The sequence below is a fragment of the Athene noctua genome, chromosome 2 (assembly GCF_965140245.1).
Source record: "Athene noctua chromosome 2, bAthNoc1.hap1.1, whole genome shotgun sequence".
In the NCBI taxonomy this organism is placed as follows: domain Eukaryota; kingdom Metazoa; phylum Chordata; class Aves; order Strigiformes; family Strigidae; genus Athene; species Athene noctua.
Genome location: NC_134038.1, coordinates 79470788 through 79485830, shown reverse-complemented (window position 1 = coordinate 79485830; position 15043 = coordinate 79470788). Strand labels below are relative to the sequence as shown.

The following is a 15043-nucleotide window of genomic DNA, read 5'->3' as shown; positions in this document are numbered from 1 at the left end:
GATTGCTCTTCACAGAAAGAAGAGCATGTGCACTGTTATCCTCTCTCCTTTGACCCCAACTGGCCGGAGATGATCGTGTATTTAACTGTGGGTGGCGGGGAGAAGAAGGATGGACACATACAACCGGATGAATTGGGATGGATGGAAACCTGCAGTTACATGAATTACAATCATCCTTATTACACAGTCTCCTGATTTATAAGCAGAACCAGATGTACTGCATGTTTTCTACTCAATACTCCTGTGTTAACAGCACACAAACTATGTGCATAATTACACATATTGTTTTAACTCTGGCATATTGGGATATTGAGTCCCTTTTAAGAAGTCATTTATACTTCAGGGAACTAATTTTTAGCTACAAGTTGCACACTTTTCACATACAATTACACTAAAACATCTGCTTAAAGATTACTGAAATTCATGGATATAGAAGGGAGAAGACTAAGCGTAACAAATAATAGAGAGGAATAACCTCTGAGATAGTTGGTGAGTAAAATTAAGAGCAAGAAGTAGGTGAGCGAGGGAGGCTTCAGCTTTGGTTTCAATCATTGATGGTGTGACAACAGTTGTTAGTTATACACAGGTTAATGCAAGGCTGTTTAAGAAACTCAGGATTACACAGGTAAGTAATGTGGCTGTTAGGTTGACAAATCCCTTTCAATGAGGAAGAGAGATCACAGAAAGGCACAGTGAAAGGGATGCTGATGGATCATAATGAGAAACTTGGCCCAAAGTCAGAAAGGTAGTAAGGCCTAGACAATATGTTAAGAAAAAGCTGATCAAACTCTGTGAAGACACAGGTACTACAAGTGTAGCTTCAGTGAAAGAAATAACTCAGATTCTTCTTAGACACTGAGTGCTGCACCCCCACCCCCCATGCATTTTACAGATTACTCTGTTAAACAGCATTTCAAAGTATATCCATGGACAAAGTTATTGCTTTATAGTGGCATTGTCTCATTTCAGCTTCAAAATTCTGCTGCTGCTTCTTGCTTCTATGACCCCTGGTCACAACTAGCCGAAATATCCCACGTATCCATTCCATCCATTCCAATGCAGCAGATTTTAGATTCAGCACATTTTTTTACTGAATTTCATCAGGCCTTTACACACTTGGCACCTGCTGAACATGGCACACCAATGAGGATCTTCACTATTCAGGTTTTGATACATAAATTCCATTCAATGTAAATAAATAATGAGCTTTGCAGTGTTCTCTGCTTTCGTAAGCAACAAGGAAGTCTCTTCTAAGTAAAAGTAGGGTCATTTTCCAGGAACAGAAACAGTCCTCTAAAGCCAAGTGATACAGACAAGTAAGGTTAAATGCCCCCACCCCCACAATATCAGACAACTAGATGGTTGATTTTTCCTTATACAGGGGAAAAACCAACCACCTATGCAGCTTTGGCACTGACCACTACTCAACAAGAGGTAACACCAAGCAACCGTTTAAGCAGAGAAACTGATGCGCAGAGTTGTGAAATTATCTTCCCATTGCTCCATCCCTCCGTATTATATTGAATTCAAGACATTCAATCTATTTTGGACAGTATTTGACCTCTGGAAATACCAACTTCCAAAAATTTCCATTATTGAGTAACTTTGATTTTCGCATATTGTTTCTCAATTTAAAATTAAGCAAAAGAAGCATAGCTTGTCTGGAATATTCAGAGACTTAATAAAATTGCTGTTAACTATGCAATTCTTTAGTTCTAGTTAATCTAATTAAGAATTGAAATATCAAGAGAGATCTAATTTACCGTTATGCTTTGTAAAGGTTGTTTCCTTATCTGTTTCAGAAGATGGCTTTTTCTGCATCCTGAACTTTATTATACTACCAAGATTCAGTTCCCTGTTTAACGTTTTTACTATCTGTACTATCATTCCTGCCAAGAACCCCACTCATTGCTCCAGCTGCACAGTGCCCGCTCACAAGGCAAGCAGAAGAAGAACACTGACCCTGCCACAATTTCCAATCCAGATATAAACAGACAGACAGCCGAGGAAACAGAATGACACTGATCAGCACGCCAGGCACTGGAGTCACCAGACAAGTAATTTGTGCTTTGTAAGGTAAAGGGTATTTTAGAGTCCTCTAAAAAAACCAGTGGGGCTGCTGTGCACATTTTTTAGAGACCTTTGTTCAAGCTTAGGGGAAAGCAAGGAAGGAGTTAACACACTCAGCTGAAGTGATGTGAATACTGTAATTGGTGTTGGAGTTGGCACCTTACCCAGGAAGTTACTCACAGAAAATAGTTATAGGTTCCAGAGGGCCCTCAGACAGAAAAACAAGTAACTTAGGCTTTACCCAGTGGAGAAGGGGGAGTCAGAGAAAGGATGCAGAGTTTTAACTATTTTTAATCAATATAAAATAATCTGTGTAAAAACAGTCAAAGCCATGCTGCAATTAACTTCTTTCAGCATGCAAGAGATAGCTACAGAGCCATCTGACAGTTCTTGGATGAAGGCCTGCAGAATTACCGACAGCATTAGATTCAACACCACAAAGGGGATACAGTGAAGCCAGTACGCATCTCCCACCCCTCCATTCAAAACCCAGGTTCAACACAAATCGTGCTGAAAGCACCCACACAGAATCTTTCCCACTTGAAGAGTAATACAAGACCACTGCATGCTGTATTACTCTAGCACAGATGGGAGCCACTGGTACAGAGCTCGTCAGCTGTCTTAGTAACAGGCAGTTAACTTACATGCTTACTATCAAGTTTCTATCCCAGGAGTACACACAGCACAACAAGGCAAACTATTAAAATTTAAAACAATAAAAAAGTAGTGTTATTTGATTCTTGTTCTATACAACCCCCATCATCTTTCCCAAAACACATGTAAAAATAAGAAGATAAGGAGATGAGATTTTCTAAAAATTCACAATGGACAGTTTCAGAAACAAACTTCACCTGGGATCTATAAAGCAGTGCAAAAGCAAACACAACAGTTTGATTTGAAACCAGTTCTCCATTACAAAGAGTGACACAGATAATGTAAGCTACATTAAAATAGCTACAGTTCACATTACATGACTGCCCTGATTCAATTTTTTCTGTCATGACTTGTAAACTAGTAATAAGAAACAGCACAAAGGCTTTTTCTTAGTAAATTTTAATGTTAAGACCAGTTTGTCTGGATAAAAACACAAGGCTACAAGAACCACACTACTGCAAATTCTGCACGATGCACAGTAGTGCTTGCAATATTTGAGTGGCAAAAAACATTTTTGGAACTGTTTACGAAATATATGTCAAAGACAGAATCTTGTCATAAGTAATAATGTATGTTACCAGTGAATTTAATATCGTGAAAAAATACCTGTCCCACAATGTACACCACTGTAAATAGTCAAATGCAATTATTTATGCACATCAAAAATATATGGGGCGAATACTCACTTTAGCATTTAGTCAGCAACAGTGAATGAGAGAAATATTTTGGTTATTTTTCTATGATTTCACTGGAAATTTCCTAATAAATCACTCCAAAGGGTACTATTTGTGGTTCAAAACCATCAGGACAACAGAAGTTCTGTAAAATAGTAGTTTCTGACCTTCTGACAGTGACAGCCCAATCCTTCTGCCACTGGATTCAGATGCATTTAGCTTGTGCTCACTGCCTTAGAACATGAGTCCAGACACCAAAAAGTGAAATACCACCACCACAGCCTGGACCACATTAACTCAAAACATGTCAGATTAGAGATGCAACATCAATAAAAGGAGATGACACTCTCAAAGCCCCTGCCAGATTCTCAAGTATTAATTATATACCCATATGGTTAAGTACAGAATACTGAAGGACAGTGTACCAAGTAGCAAGTTAAATGTTCCATCAATTCTCTGGTTACTGCGATGGATATTCACATTTCCCCCATTTAATCTAAGAAAGATACTGCGATCTAAGCATGTGATTTGATGCTACTTAAAGCTTTGCAATACTGTTATGTATTTTAAAATATCTACATAAAAAACCCCAAACATTACTGCAAAAGAACTCTATCTACATATGGAAGTAACACAGACTTGACCTGGTGGCTCGTTTGACTGTGTCCTTGCAAAGAAATCTACTCACTCTTCATTTTCTGTTTAACAGTGTATATATTGCCTGTGGGGCAGGGAAATAAGTGGTACGTGATGAATCACTTCCTTCAATATTATTCCCCCCAAAATTCAGCGACCAATTCTGAAAGAGTTTTTTTTGTTGTTGGGGGTCCTTTTTTAAGTAATTGTGCAATATAAAATTCATACTACAATACGCAACTTTGGTAACTTACAGGAAAAAAAAAAAAAAACCACTTTTCAAGCTCTTTAATTAAGGACCAGGTCAGAACATCGCTTACACTACACTCTGTTTCTGTGCACACACATCAGATAAGGTTCTTCCCTCCTCCTGAAGGCCTTAAAAATTCTGTTATTGATAAGAAATTGGCTACAATTTAAGTTGTGAACCTATCTAATTTTCCTTGGTATCTTTAAATGCTTCCATCATCTAGCATCCATAAATTTTTTACTTACTGTTTCAATTCAGGAAATCCTGATTCCCAAAGCTAACCTCTGCCTGTTCCCCTTCCTCCCCTCCCACCCCCACCCTAAAGCAAAACCCAGCTGAGCCTCAACAATTACATCTGAATTCTCAGAAGAGGAAATATTTTCTTAACAGCAACTGTACAATATTACAAACTCAGACACATGAAAAACAATCAGGCAATAGAAAAATGTACAACAGCTTTGGTGTTATACAAAATAATAAAAAAGACTTGACAGCAAGATACATAGTTCATTATGTTCTCACTACAGCCACTTCACTGCTGACTGTAAGACAATTATTTACTTTTGATATTCTCTGTGTGACCTTTCCACTCATGAAAAAACATACTATATTACTACAATAAGAACTGTTATGAACACCATAAAGTAAGCTCCAAATTTTATAAAAACATTTTGCCTCTTCGCACTATTGCTTTGTGGCACATTGTCAACAGAACAGCAGTCCAAAATAAAGTGACAACTAGATTTAATAAATTAATATACTTTTTTAAAGATGTACAATGCACATTCTTTTTAATCCAAGGTTTTAGGGTGTGAGGGTACTTCTATTTACACATATACAGACCTCAGACAGCATTGATAACATCAGAAAATGCAGATAAGGATCAGAGCCTTAAATGCTATCTGGATGCTACTAACAGAAGCCAAAACACTGCTGAGAGTATTATTGGGAGAGATATCCAAAGACTGAAGAAGAGTCTATGAAAAAAGGACACAAAGGCAAAGGGAAGGTCACGATGTTTAATATGACCATCTATTCTTGTGAAGACTGAGGTGGAGTTGTTGATGTGCCTTGTTTACCAGACTTTCGTTCGTAGTTCACAAGTCGCTGACCAACAAGGTACCTGGGATTATAAAAAAACCAGTGAGAAATTAACAAAAGTTAATACAATTCTGTAACACAAATTCACTCTCCTTTGCTGCAGAAGTAGCTGTCTCACTGTATGACTTTGGTAGTCATACAATTCAGGCATAATCTGAATAAAGATATGAAATATAGTGTGTTTGCATTATTTATATACCCAGCCCTTTTGCTGCATGATACTTTTAAGAGCATCTTCGTTGCAGTGTCTGTCTGAGCTACTGCCACTTGAACATCTGGAACAACTCGGATATAAAACCAATTAAGAGTGCTAATGAGGTTTTAAGTCCAAAAAGGAATCTGCCACTATATAGCACATGCATTAGGCAAGAGTAAGAGGCTCAGCTCACATATCAAATGAAAAACACCCTGAGTGAAAAGAGTAAATATTGTAAAGTAAGAACTTTTACGGCAGCTCAATCTTTCTTAAAGGGAGAGAAGATAGCCTAAGGGCTGCAAGATTCCTTTATTTAAATTCTGTTTCAACATCTCACCATCTCATCGGTTTAGCAGTTTTCTTACCTTTCACATTATTCCTTACTTCCTCTATATCACTGATTCACACTTCTTTTTGCAATCTAAATTCCTTCCCTTGCTTCCTATTTGTATTCTGGATCTACCTGTAGATGAGCCATAATATACCTATAAATTCTTTCCCTGAAACCTTCCATCTCCTTCAGAAACTTTTTCACCACTGCTCCTTTTCTCACAGTACCATAACCAAACAACACCATGTACTTTTGTACATTTCAGAATGTCACAAGAACTTGTATATGCTTTTGAAATTTGTAACATGGAAGATTTAATTTAGTGTATTTCTAAACCATAAATCTCTACTGGCTGGCATGACTATGCTTGCTTAACTCCTGAAATGAGATCATTAAGTTCTCCAAACTTCTTGTCTACAAGGATGCTTATAACATTTAATAAACTTATTTAATATCAAAGTAATTTTCACTTAGATATATTTTTACAGCTTTGTATACTGTTTACATGCCTTATTTACATAAGAAAGCAACTTAAAACATTAATGCAAGTTGCTATTCAATACACATTCTGCCTGAAAAATACTAACATCTAGCTCAAACCCCATTTGTAAACATAAATATTTACCAGCTATACTTACTACAGTAGGCCAAATACTACAGAACACGTTATGAAGGGAGGTGGGGAACAGGATTTAAAATCAGTTGATCCCATAAAAGGTGCTAAAATATAAATTGATCTGCTCAGAGTTTCATTTTAGTTACAACTCTCTTAATACTTGTAGATACTATTAATTTCACATTTACAGCCAACACTTAATGTATCAGTCATCTATCATTTACGATTCAAACAAGTTTATTTTAGATTTGACTCCTTTTATAGTCAGTGGAAAGCAAAACTGTTCTAGGTTAACTCAGGATATGAACACAACAAACTAATTTATTCCTTTTCAATACAAAAGCCGCCTGGGAAGACTAGTTGCTGGGATCCAAAACTTGTTTTTCTAAATAACCAACACAAAAGGTAATTAGGGTAACAAAAAATCAGATACTAAGGATAACACAAAAAGACCTTAGAAATTAAGCCAGAGAACCAGAAAAAACACTGGTAAAATTAATATTTTATCATGTATCTGAGTAATACATAGTAATAATTACTGAAAACATCAGAAAACAGTAGAAGATTTGGTAAGGACAAACTCTATCAAATCAACTGAATGTTCCTTTGCAGGTTAATTGGACTAATGAGTAGAAAGAATAAGAAAAACAGTTATGCAGACAAAGTTGGAGAAATGGTTTTATAAGCTGCAGTGAGACATGATTTTAATTCCAGATACATTATAATTATTACATTCACTTGTCATTCAAGACCACAGAGGGGGAGACAAACAAGCAATCAGCTTGTTTTGTGATAAAATGCATTCAAGTTAGACATAGGGGAGGTGTCTTACATTTATAAAGACAGTCTGTTCCTGTGTTTATTTACCTGAACCACAGATAAAACATTTGGCAAGAAGAGTTTAGGTGTGCCTCAGAGGGTCATTTGTCTAGAAAGCTTCTTAAGATTCTTTTTAGACCTAAGTATCTACAACTCTTGAATTAAATCTGAAGTTACCACAATTTAGAGTGGAAAAACACCCACGCTATATACTTACTTGTCATTTTTAATATGTTCATAAAGGCGCTTGAACTGGCGGACTTGGAAGGACAGAATTCCCATCAAAACCACTACCATAAGCAGAAAAGGATAAATCCGTCGCTGAACTAGGTTTTGCATTTCAGCAGTAACTCCTACAAAACAAGACAAAACTCTAGCAATGTTAGGTTATGTGAAAGTAACACATGCATTTCTGCTTCTGTACCCGCTTCTATGCTTTCTGTTATACTGTAGCTTCAGTAGGACTATGAAATAAAAACACATCAGTTTCTCATAGATCCAACATGACAGCTGCTGTTTATTTTTTTCATCTGAAGCATTAAAGTTGAAAGTTTTCCATTAACACAGTGAAAATCCACAGTAAAAAAATTGGGCTTATCAGCTCTTCTTACTTACTGATTACTGTATAGCTCACATCAGAAAAAAGTTGACACCACAGAAGTCCACATTAACGTGAGAGGTCGAAGAATAAAACAGGACTTCTTGAACATATTGTTAATATCAAAACTAACTAGCAAAAGACAACTGTTGATGAAAAAAGCACTTCTACCCTGCTTCTAATAAAATTATTTCCTTCAGTTATGAATATAGAAAAGTCTAAAAAAAAACCCCCTATATTTGCTTCCTCTAGAATGTGACAAGTCAGAAAAGATGTCCTCAGCTCAGTATAGCTCTTTGAGACTAAAATTAAACGTTCATTGTCCAAAGAAACTAATTAATCACCCCTTTCCCAGACTAGCTAGATACCTACATTACTGCTGTTAGATATTATGTAGTCCCGTACTACTGATGTATTCTGCATTTAGTTTAATATAGACCCAGTCAGAACAATGTATTGCATTTCTCAAAAAATCCCCAACTTTTCAAGATGAAACAGCAATCTTTAAGCATTTACATTTGCTGGCAGAATAGTGAATTGGTTTTTGGTTGTTTGGGTTTTTTTAAGTAACTTAGAGCTTGACATTTTATTTCCAGATATATGTACATTGCTCTAAACCACCAGATGATAAAGAGGTATTCTGAATGTATACATACCTAATAAAGGTACAACACCAGAAGCTATGATGTATGGTACACACAGTGAAAGTAACAGAACGGAGATTACGGGTGCTGCCAGTTTACGGATTATGAAGTGTAAATCAATGTTACGAATCCCATTTGCATATACCTAAGAAGAACAAGTTAGAAGTAGAATGGATCAATCAAGAAAGCCATGCTTTGCATTTACAGTTATAATTACAAGGTTTTACACAATTCTCCTTGTGTATCCAATTTGAAGAAAACCAGGATGGCCACAGTCCAAAAAGAAAAAACTCTGTGTCAATCTACATCATGAGGGTTCCAGAAAGTCATTTCATTAGTGCCCAGGAAAGCAACTTAATCTGGAATAGTGTCATGATTTGGTTGCATAAGTGCAAGAGATCAGATGAAAGATCATTAAATAGAGCTGTGGATGGTGGTTTTGTAGGTGACCTGGGATAGCTTTGTGCTGTTAACCTGCTGAAAAAGGAACCTGTGCATGCTTATAGAACAAATCTATTAAATTCAGTAACACAGGCAGAAAATAGGATCTTATTTTGTACTTGGTTGGGCAGACCAGAGCCTCTGCATGTGGAGTCTGTGCTTGAAGACAGGGCCTCCACAATTCTTGAGTTTCTGCAGCTACTATTCTGCAGCTACTAAGGTCTCAACATGACTAATCATGGGAAAAGACCAATTTCAAATGGTTACCACACACATCTAGACAACGGCCTCTGTCTCACAGCTTGGATGTAACCATTTCTAAGGATGGCTCAAGGAGAGCGAGTATATAACAAAAAAAGTCCAGGGAGAGCATTCAAAATAGAAGAGCCATGGTATGCCTCAAAAGGTACTCACAGAATTAAAGACTGCATTTCTCCGGTGTGACACCTAAAGTGATCAGTAAATGGTTTAATAACTAGGACTATATGCTAGCCTTAAACAAGAGAGGCACCTTTTGTACAGAGGTCATGATGTGCTCCACAGCGATTACATATAGCGCAGGGCTGAAAAGTTACTTTCTGACCAACAGTTGAGATACTTCACTGAGACAGTAAGTGTAGAACTTAAAGGTTATAAATCAAGAAAACACTTCTGCCAAAAAAAGCAACAGGCCATGTGACTCAGAACTGCTCACAGAAGCTTTCCTGTCTTGCTTAATAATCAAAGAGGAATGGAAATGGTGTCTTTCATATGCACTTATCTATGAACAAGGTAATCTCTACAGATCTGGAGAAGGCAGCAATTCTCTGTTCTTGAGTGGTGGACATAAATAGTGTCCAGAATTTGGACACATGTGAATTCATCTGAACAAACAATGATGTTTCTCACTTTAAATACAAACCTGATAAACTTGCACAGATGTATACGCAGCGTTTTCTTGATTTCAGAAGGGGTTTTTTTGTCTTATTGTTCAGTGTACCTTAATGGATTAGGCTACACAGTTTAAAAGGATTCTACAAGACAAGTTGAGTTTTACTCAACTACTCCATTACTACAAAAGTAACTCTGTTTTCTGACTCACACATTCAAAAACTGTTCAAAATGTATTATACAGATAATTCACATGGACACTTTTTTCCTACCTGTTCAATAACAGTTTTCAGCCACCACTGGGGACCCATCAGTGTTACAGCAGCAATTATTTTGGCATGCAGAACTCCAAGAGCCCAGTCCTAATTTCATAAAAATGGACTGTTAGCATTAACAATTTTAAATAGTTTGACAACCAGAAGCTTTTAGAGCAACTTGTTCCTTATAGGTGAAAAGGTAATTACTTTTCTATTTACACAGTATATTGTTTATAAGAGTTGACATATTTTGGAGACTCCTAAGAAAGTTGCTCTCAAACTTCACTGACATCTGTAAAATATTCAGCTACCTGGAACAAATACAAAATAAAAGCTTTGCACTTACTTAAAGCAACAGACTAACATTCTGGTACAAACTGATTAACACTGGTAACATTTACCTAGAAATAAGTTCTTTTGTTTCCTTTAAAAAAAGAAGAGAAACAAGATACAAAGATGCTTACACAAGTCAGGAAACAAGGGGTTTTTTTTCTTTTAAATTTGAATTGTTCACAAAACCCTACCTGATGTGAGAAAAGCTAAATAAAGCAAGGCAATGCTCTTCACAAAAGAACAACACACTATTCAGAAGAAAGTGTATGCTTTAACACATACCACAATTATTATGGCATGGAATTAAAAGAGCACAATATAATGACCGGCTTCTAGTAAACCCATCATGAGTGAACCCTTTCTGTATTACACACATTTGTAAGAGATTCTTCAATAAAAACCACTAAAAATAGAATGCAAAGCATAGGTTGACAAGGCAGAACAAACAGCCACAGAAACAGTAAGAGTTAAGACATCATAGGTGAACTTTCTTAAACTGCTGGGGAAATACCTTTTCTTTAACCAATTATTAAAAAAGACAGCTTTTGTTAACATCTACTACCCCAGATACATTAAAAAATTTAAAAACTTGTTACAAAAAAAGTCAGCATTAAAGTTGCTTTCTGTTTGCTCAAGCATGTAACCCTTGTATAACCCTTGTACTCTCTTTTGTGAAAAATGGAACAATTCTCAATTTCAATAGATCCTCGTTAATTTCAAACAAGTCTCAAATCCCTCTAATCTGGTATTTTGAGGAAGCTCTGCCACATGAAAACAAAATCTTTCTGTATATTTAATTCCAAACTTTTAAAGAATTAACATGCAAAATTTAAGAATTTTTAGAATCACTAGCACTACAAATTCTTTCCAAAACTGTTTGGAAATCATGACCATCTACTACTACAATCATATGACATCCTGACTTATTAGTCATTTAATTAAATAGACACCCCCAAAGTATACTCGTATTATAAAATAACAGAATAATTAAATTAGCAGTCACATTCTTCTTTGTATTGTGGTGTTCAAAGATAATGATTTGACATTTCAACCTAAAACCAGAATGACCCTAAGGCCTACCAAAATTACATTCATAGTGTGTATCATCACTGAAATAAAACCTTGTATAGAAAAAAAGATCAACTAAACCTCTTCTTACATAACTGTAGGCAGAAAGTTTTCCAGAAGGGTCAGACAATATGTACATCTGTGCGTATGTACATACAGCTATACTAACTTCTGTACATAACTTTACAATTATTCTACTGAAAAAAAGTGTCTATCTGATCACTGAAATGCAAAGGTCCTCTGTTATCATCCCACGAAGTTCAGCTTTTCATACTTAAAAGTTCCTAAGCATATTATTTTGGTTTAAATAATCCTCACACCCAGACTGGCTGTCATTTTCTCTGCCACATGGCAACATACTTATGGAAAATGCTCTGAGGCACAAATCAACATGAAACAAGAACTCCCATACTCCCCACTTCTAAGTAAAGAAGTGTATCAACAGCAGAAAAATGGAAGCAACTGACCTGCCAAGGATAGAACAGAGGTGTTTGATCCAAAGGAACTCTCAAAGGTGCAACGATGACCAGTTCAAACAGAAGACCAAGCAAAAGTGGAACCACACCAGCTAGCAGTATAGCCACTATTAATGTCTTCATTATCTAAAAACCCGAGATACTAATTAACATGTTTATCAGAGGATTTGTTTTGTTTAAATTTCAAAACAAACTACACAAACAGATAAAGCTGGAGAAAAAAAACTGCACAAAACTTTAATTCATACGTATACATCCTTAGAAATAATTTATTACATAGATAGTTTTGCAATGCAAGTTTTCAAGATTGGGTCATATTCCATGTCCCTGCCACAAAAAGGCATGACTGTCTCCTGCCTATAGTTTTAAACTATAAAGTCACCTCTGACTGTTATCAGTAGGGAATACTATCCAACGGCACTTCACTATATTGAGCATTCTTGTATGTTGGAAAATTAGAGAAGAGTCATTGAAAAACTGCCCATTTTTCTCCAGTGAAATCCAAACCTGAAGAATTCACTCATTATGGAATAGTTCCAACTTAAAAATTAAAGACTTGGAATACCACACTTGAATCTTTCTTTTTTCTACAATTCTCTTGACTTATACATATCACCTAAAAAATCAGACACAAAACTAGTCTGAGTTAACATGATCAGGAGAAGGGACAAAGGACAAGTAGAAGATTAGTGCTGAATTTTCTTAAACAAGCTTAAGTTTTCTTAAATGAAAAGGACGGATGAGATATTTGGAAAACATCCTAATACATGAAATATACACTTATGTTGCTCTTCTGTTTCTAATAGTCCAACAAGCACACAAGCATATCCACCACAAGATACAGTTTATGCTATGAATGTTTAAAATTACTATACTTAGGCAAGAAATCTACTATAGAAATCATCAAAACCAAGATAAAAAGGTGGGATATAAATTTGTTGCCATGGTGAGAATCTGAACTCCTGGTAATAAAAAAGGATATTTTCTTTAAAAACATTAATTTGAACAACACGAAGATCTGACAACTCATACAGATCTTTCTGAAAATATGCATCAAGCTACTTTGTAGAGACACATTCATCATTTATCAGCTTTATTAGTTTTTTTATTTGATAATGTCAAGTAGCTAAATGAGTAATAGTTAAGCTTTCAGGTGTACGTGAAAACAAATTTATTTAAGGACACATCACATATGTGATACTATAACGCAACATATTAACTTTTAAAGGAAAACAGAAAAATGTACTTGTCTATATGAACACACATGTTTATATAGGCCAAGTTATTTACACTGATTGCTTAACATTGTGCTAAATGGTTTCCAAAAATACAGTTAGCCTATGCAATGAGAACAGAAGCTGCAAATGCTTCAAAATAGTCTGAACAGGAAAATGTAGTATACATTACAGAGTAAAACATGCAAGCAAAAGATGAAACAAGTCTTGTTAACTACTTCTTTTGATAATTCAGTACATTTTTTTCACAAGACTCACCATGAGAGACCATTCTTTGACCTTCTGAAAAATCACTCTACGACCCTGTGGCATCCAGGCGACCAGCACTGTCACTGCTCGGATAGATAGCCAACAGACATAAAGACCACAAGCAGCTGTGTACAGTTCATGGATTTTGGCAGTCCCCGTCCAAAATGACATTAACCATCGGCCAACAAATACTGAAAACACAAACACTGTTAAATAGAGTAATGCTTTTTGATGTATTAAGGAAGGATGCCTACTGAAAAATACTTACCAAAGTTATTGTTAAATATAAATAGCAGCACATACAGTATTCAGCATGAAACAGTATTTTGGTACTATACCCATAAGGCATGAATGTGTGAAGCACTATGTAAATAGTTATGTATAAGATGCCAAATACATATGTAGATTTTGTTTTTCCTTTTAGGAAAATTTTATTACACCAGCAATGCGTTCTGAACTACAGCAAAACAATGCACTGAATACTGCACTATTCAGAGCCTAAACACTAATCTTCAGAACTGCAAAGGCAATAATGGATTAGTGCATAAGCTTGAACTTACACCTTATGAGCTATGTTTGGGTTACTTCACTGCCTCGTAATTTAAGACTTACTTAAAAGTGGGGCTTCTGAAGCTCTCCAGCAAAAGTGGCAGACTCATTTGCTACATTTCATTTTTTAATAGTGCTTTGACTCACTAGTATTGTAGTGAAATTATTTTATTTACTACTATTAAAACCATCACAAAATTTGTAAGTGATCTCAACACATTATTGATTTAAGGATCATTAATACAAGGAGGTAAAAAATGCAGTGGTAAGATGATAGTCAGGTTATAAAATTCTCAGGAGTTCACGTCTTAATTTATTCCAAATTATTTTAAAAACCTTCAAAGCACCTTTGATTTGTTTGAAGTACTTATTCACACATATTTGGATAGTGGCATGTATATCACTTCAAAGCCTCATAGTGACCTGTCGTAATGACACCTTCAGAATATTAAATTAAAGAAGATGCTGTACAAGGCCTGGTAACAACCTACATGTTTTCCTTCCCTAAACGGTGAAGCAGGTGCAAGAGTTTCAGTTCTCTTTTTCTCTCAATACTACTACAAAGATTGTCTCAGCACTTGGAGCCCTAGCCTTAAAAGAGAATTATTCTATAGCAAAACAAAGTAAATGTCAATCTCTATCATTTAAATACAGGTATTATCTCTATCATTTAGATGATTAAAATTTGATGATGTACCATTAAAAATGAGACAATTTCCCATGTTTTCTCCTTTTAACTTCAACGATGGTTTTAAAACATCTGCCATTATTGAGCATGGCAACATGTTGAGTTGTTTTTAATTTCAGTTTTACAATAACAGACTTACCTGGTAAGGTAAGGCAGATAAGACTAGCAATCAGTAATGTTATGCACATGAAAACAATCAAAAGAAATATCTGAAACAAGAAAAAAGAGAAACAGTTTATTAGAAGGTTACTTAACCAAAGCAAAAAAAACCCATATAAAAAAAAATGT

General features: G+C 35.6%; 1 protein-coding gene across 7 annotated transcripts in view; it reads right to left on the bottom strand.

Annotated features, from left to right (window-relative positions):
• Positions 1–4650: 4650 nt before the first annotated feature.
• The window catches only part of MARCHF6 (membrane associated ring-CH-type finger 6), a 51172-nt gene continuing 40779 nt past the window's right edge, over positions 4651–15043 (bottom strand). For 4 of the 7 annotated variants that reach the window (XM_074899511.1, XM_074899512.1, XM_074899508.1 and 1 more), the window contains 7 exons: positions 14895–14964; positions 13528–13709; positions 12026–12160; positions 10173–10262; positions 8602–8734; positions 7565–7700; positions 4651–5407 (listed from right to left, as the gene is read on the bottom strand). In XM_074899511.1, coding sequence (XP_074755612.1) covers positions 5317–5407; positions 7565–7700; positions 8602–8734; positions 10173–10262; positions 12026–12160; positions 13528–13709; positions 14895–14964 — 837 coding nt within the window. In that variant the 3' untranslated portion in view covers positions 4651–5316. Of the gene's footprint in view, positions 5408–7564; positions 7701–8601; positions 8735–10172; positions 10263–12025; positions 12161–13527; positions 13725–14894; positions 14965–15043 lie in introns of all 7 variants that reach the window. The other 3 variants (XM_074899507.1, XM_074899506.1, XM_074899509.1) reach the window with 1 other exon arrangement.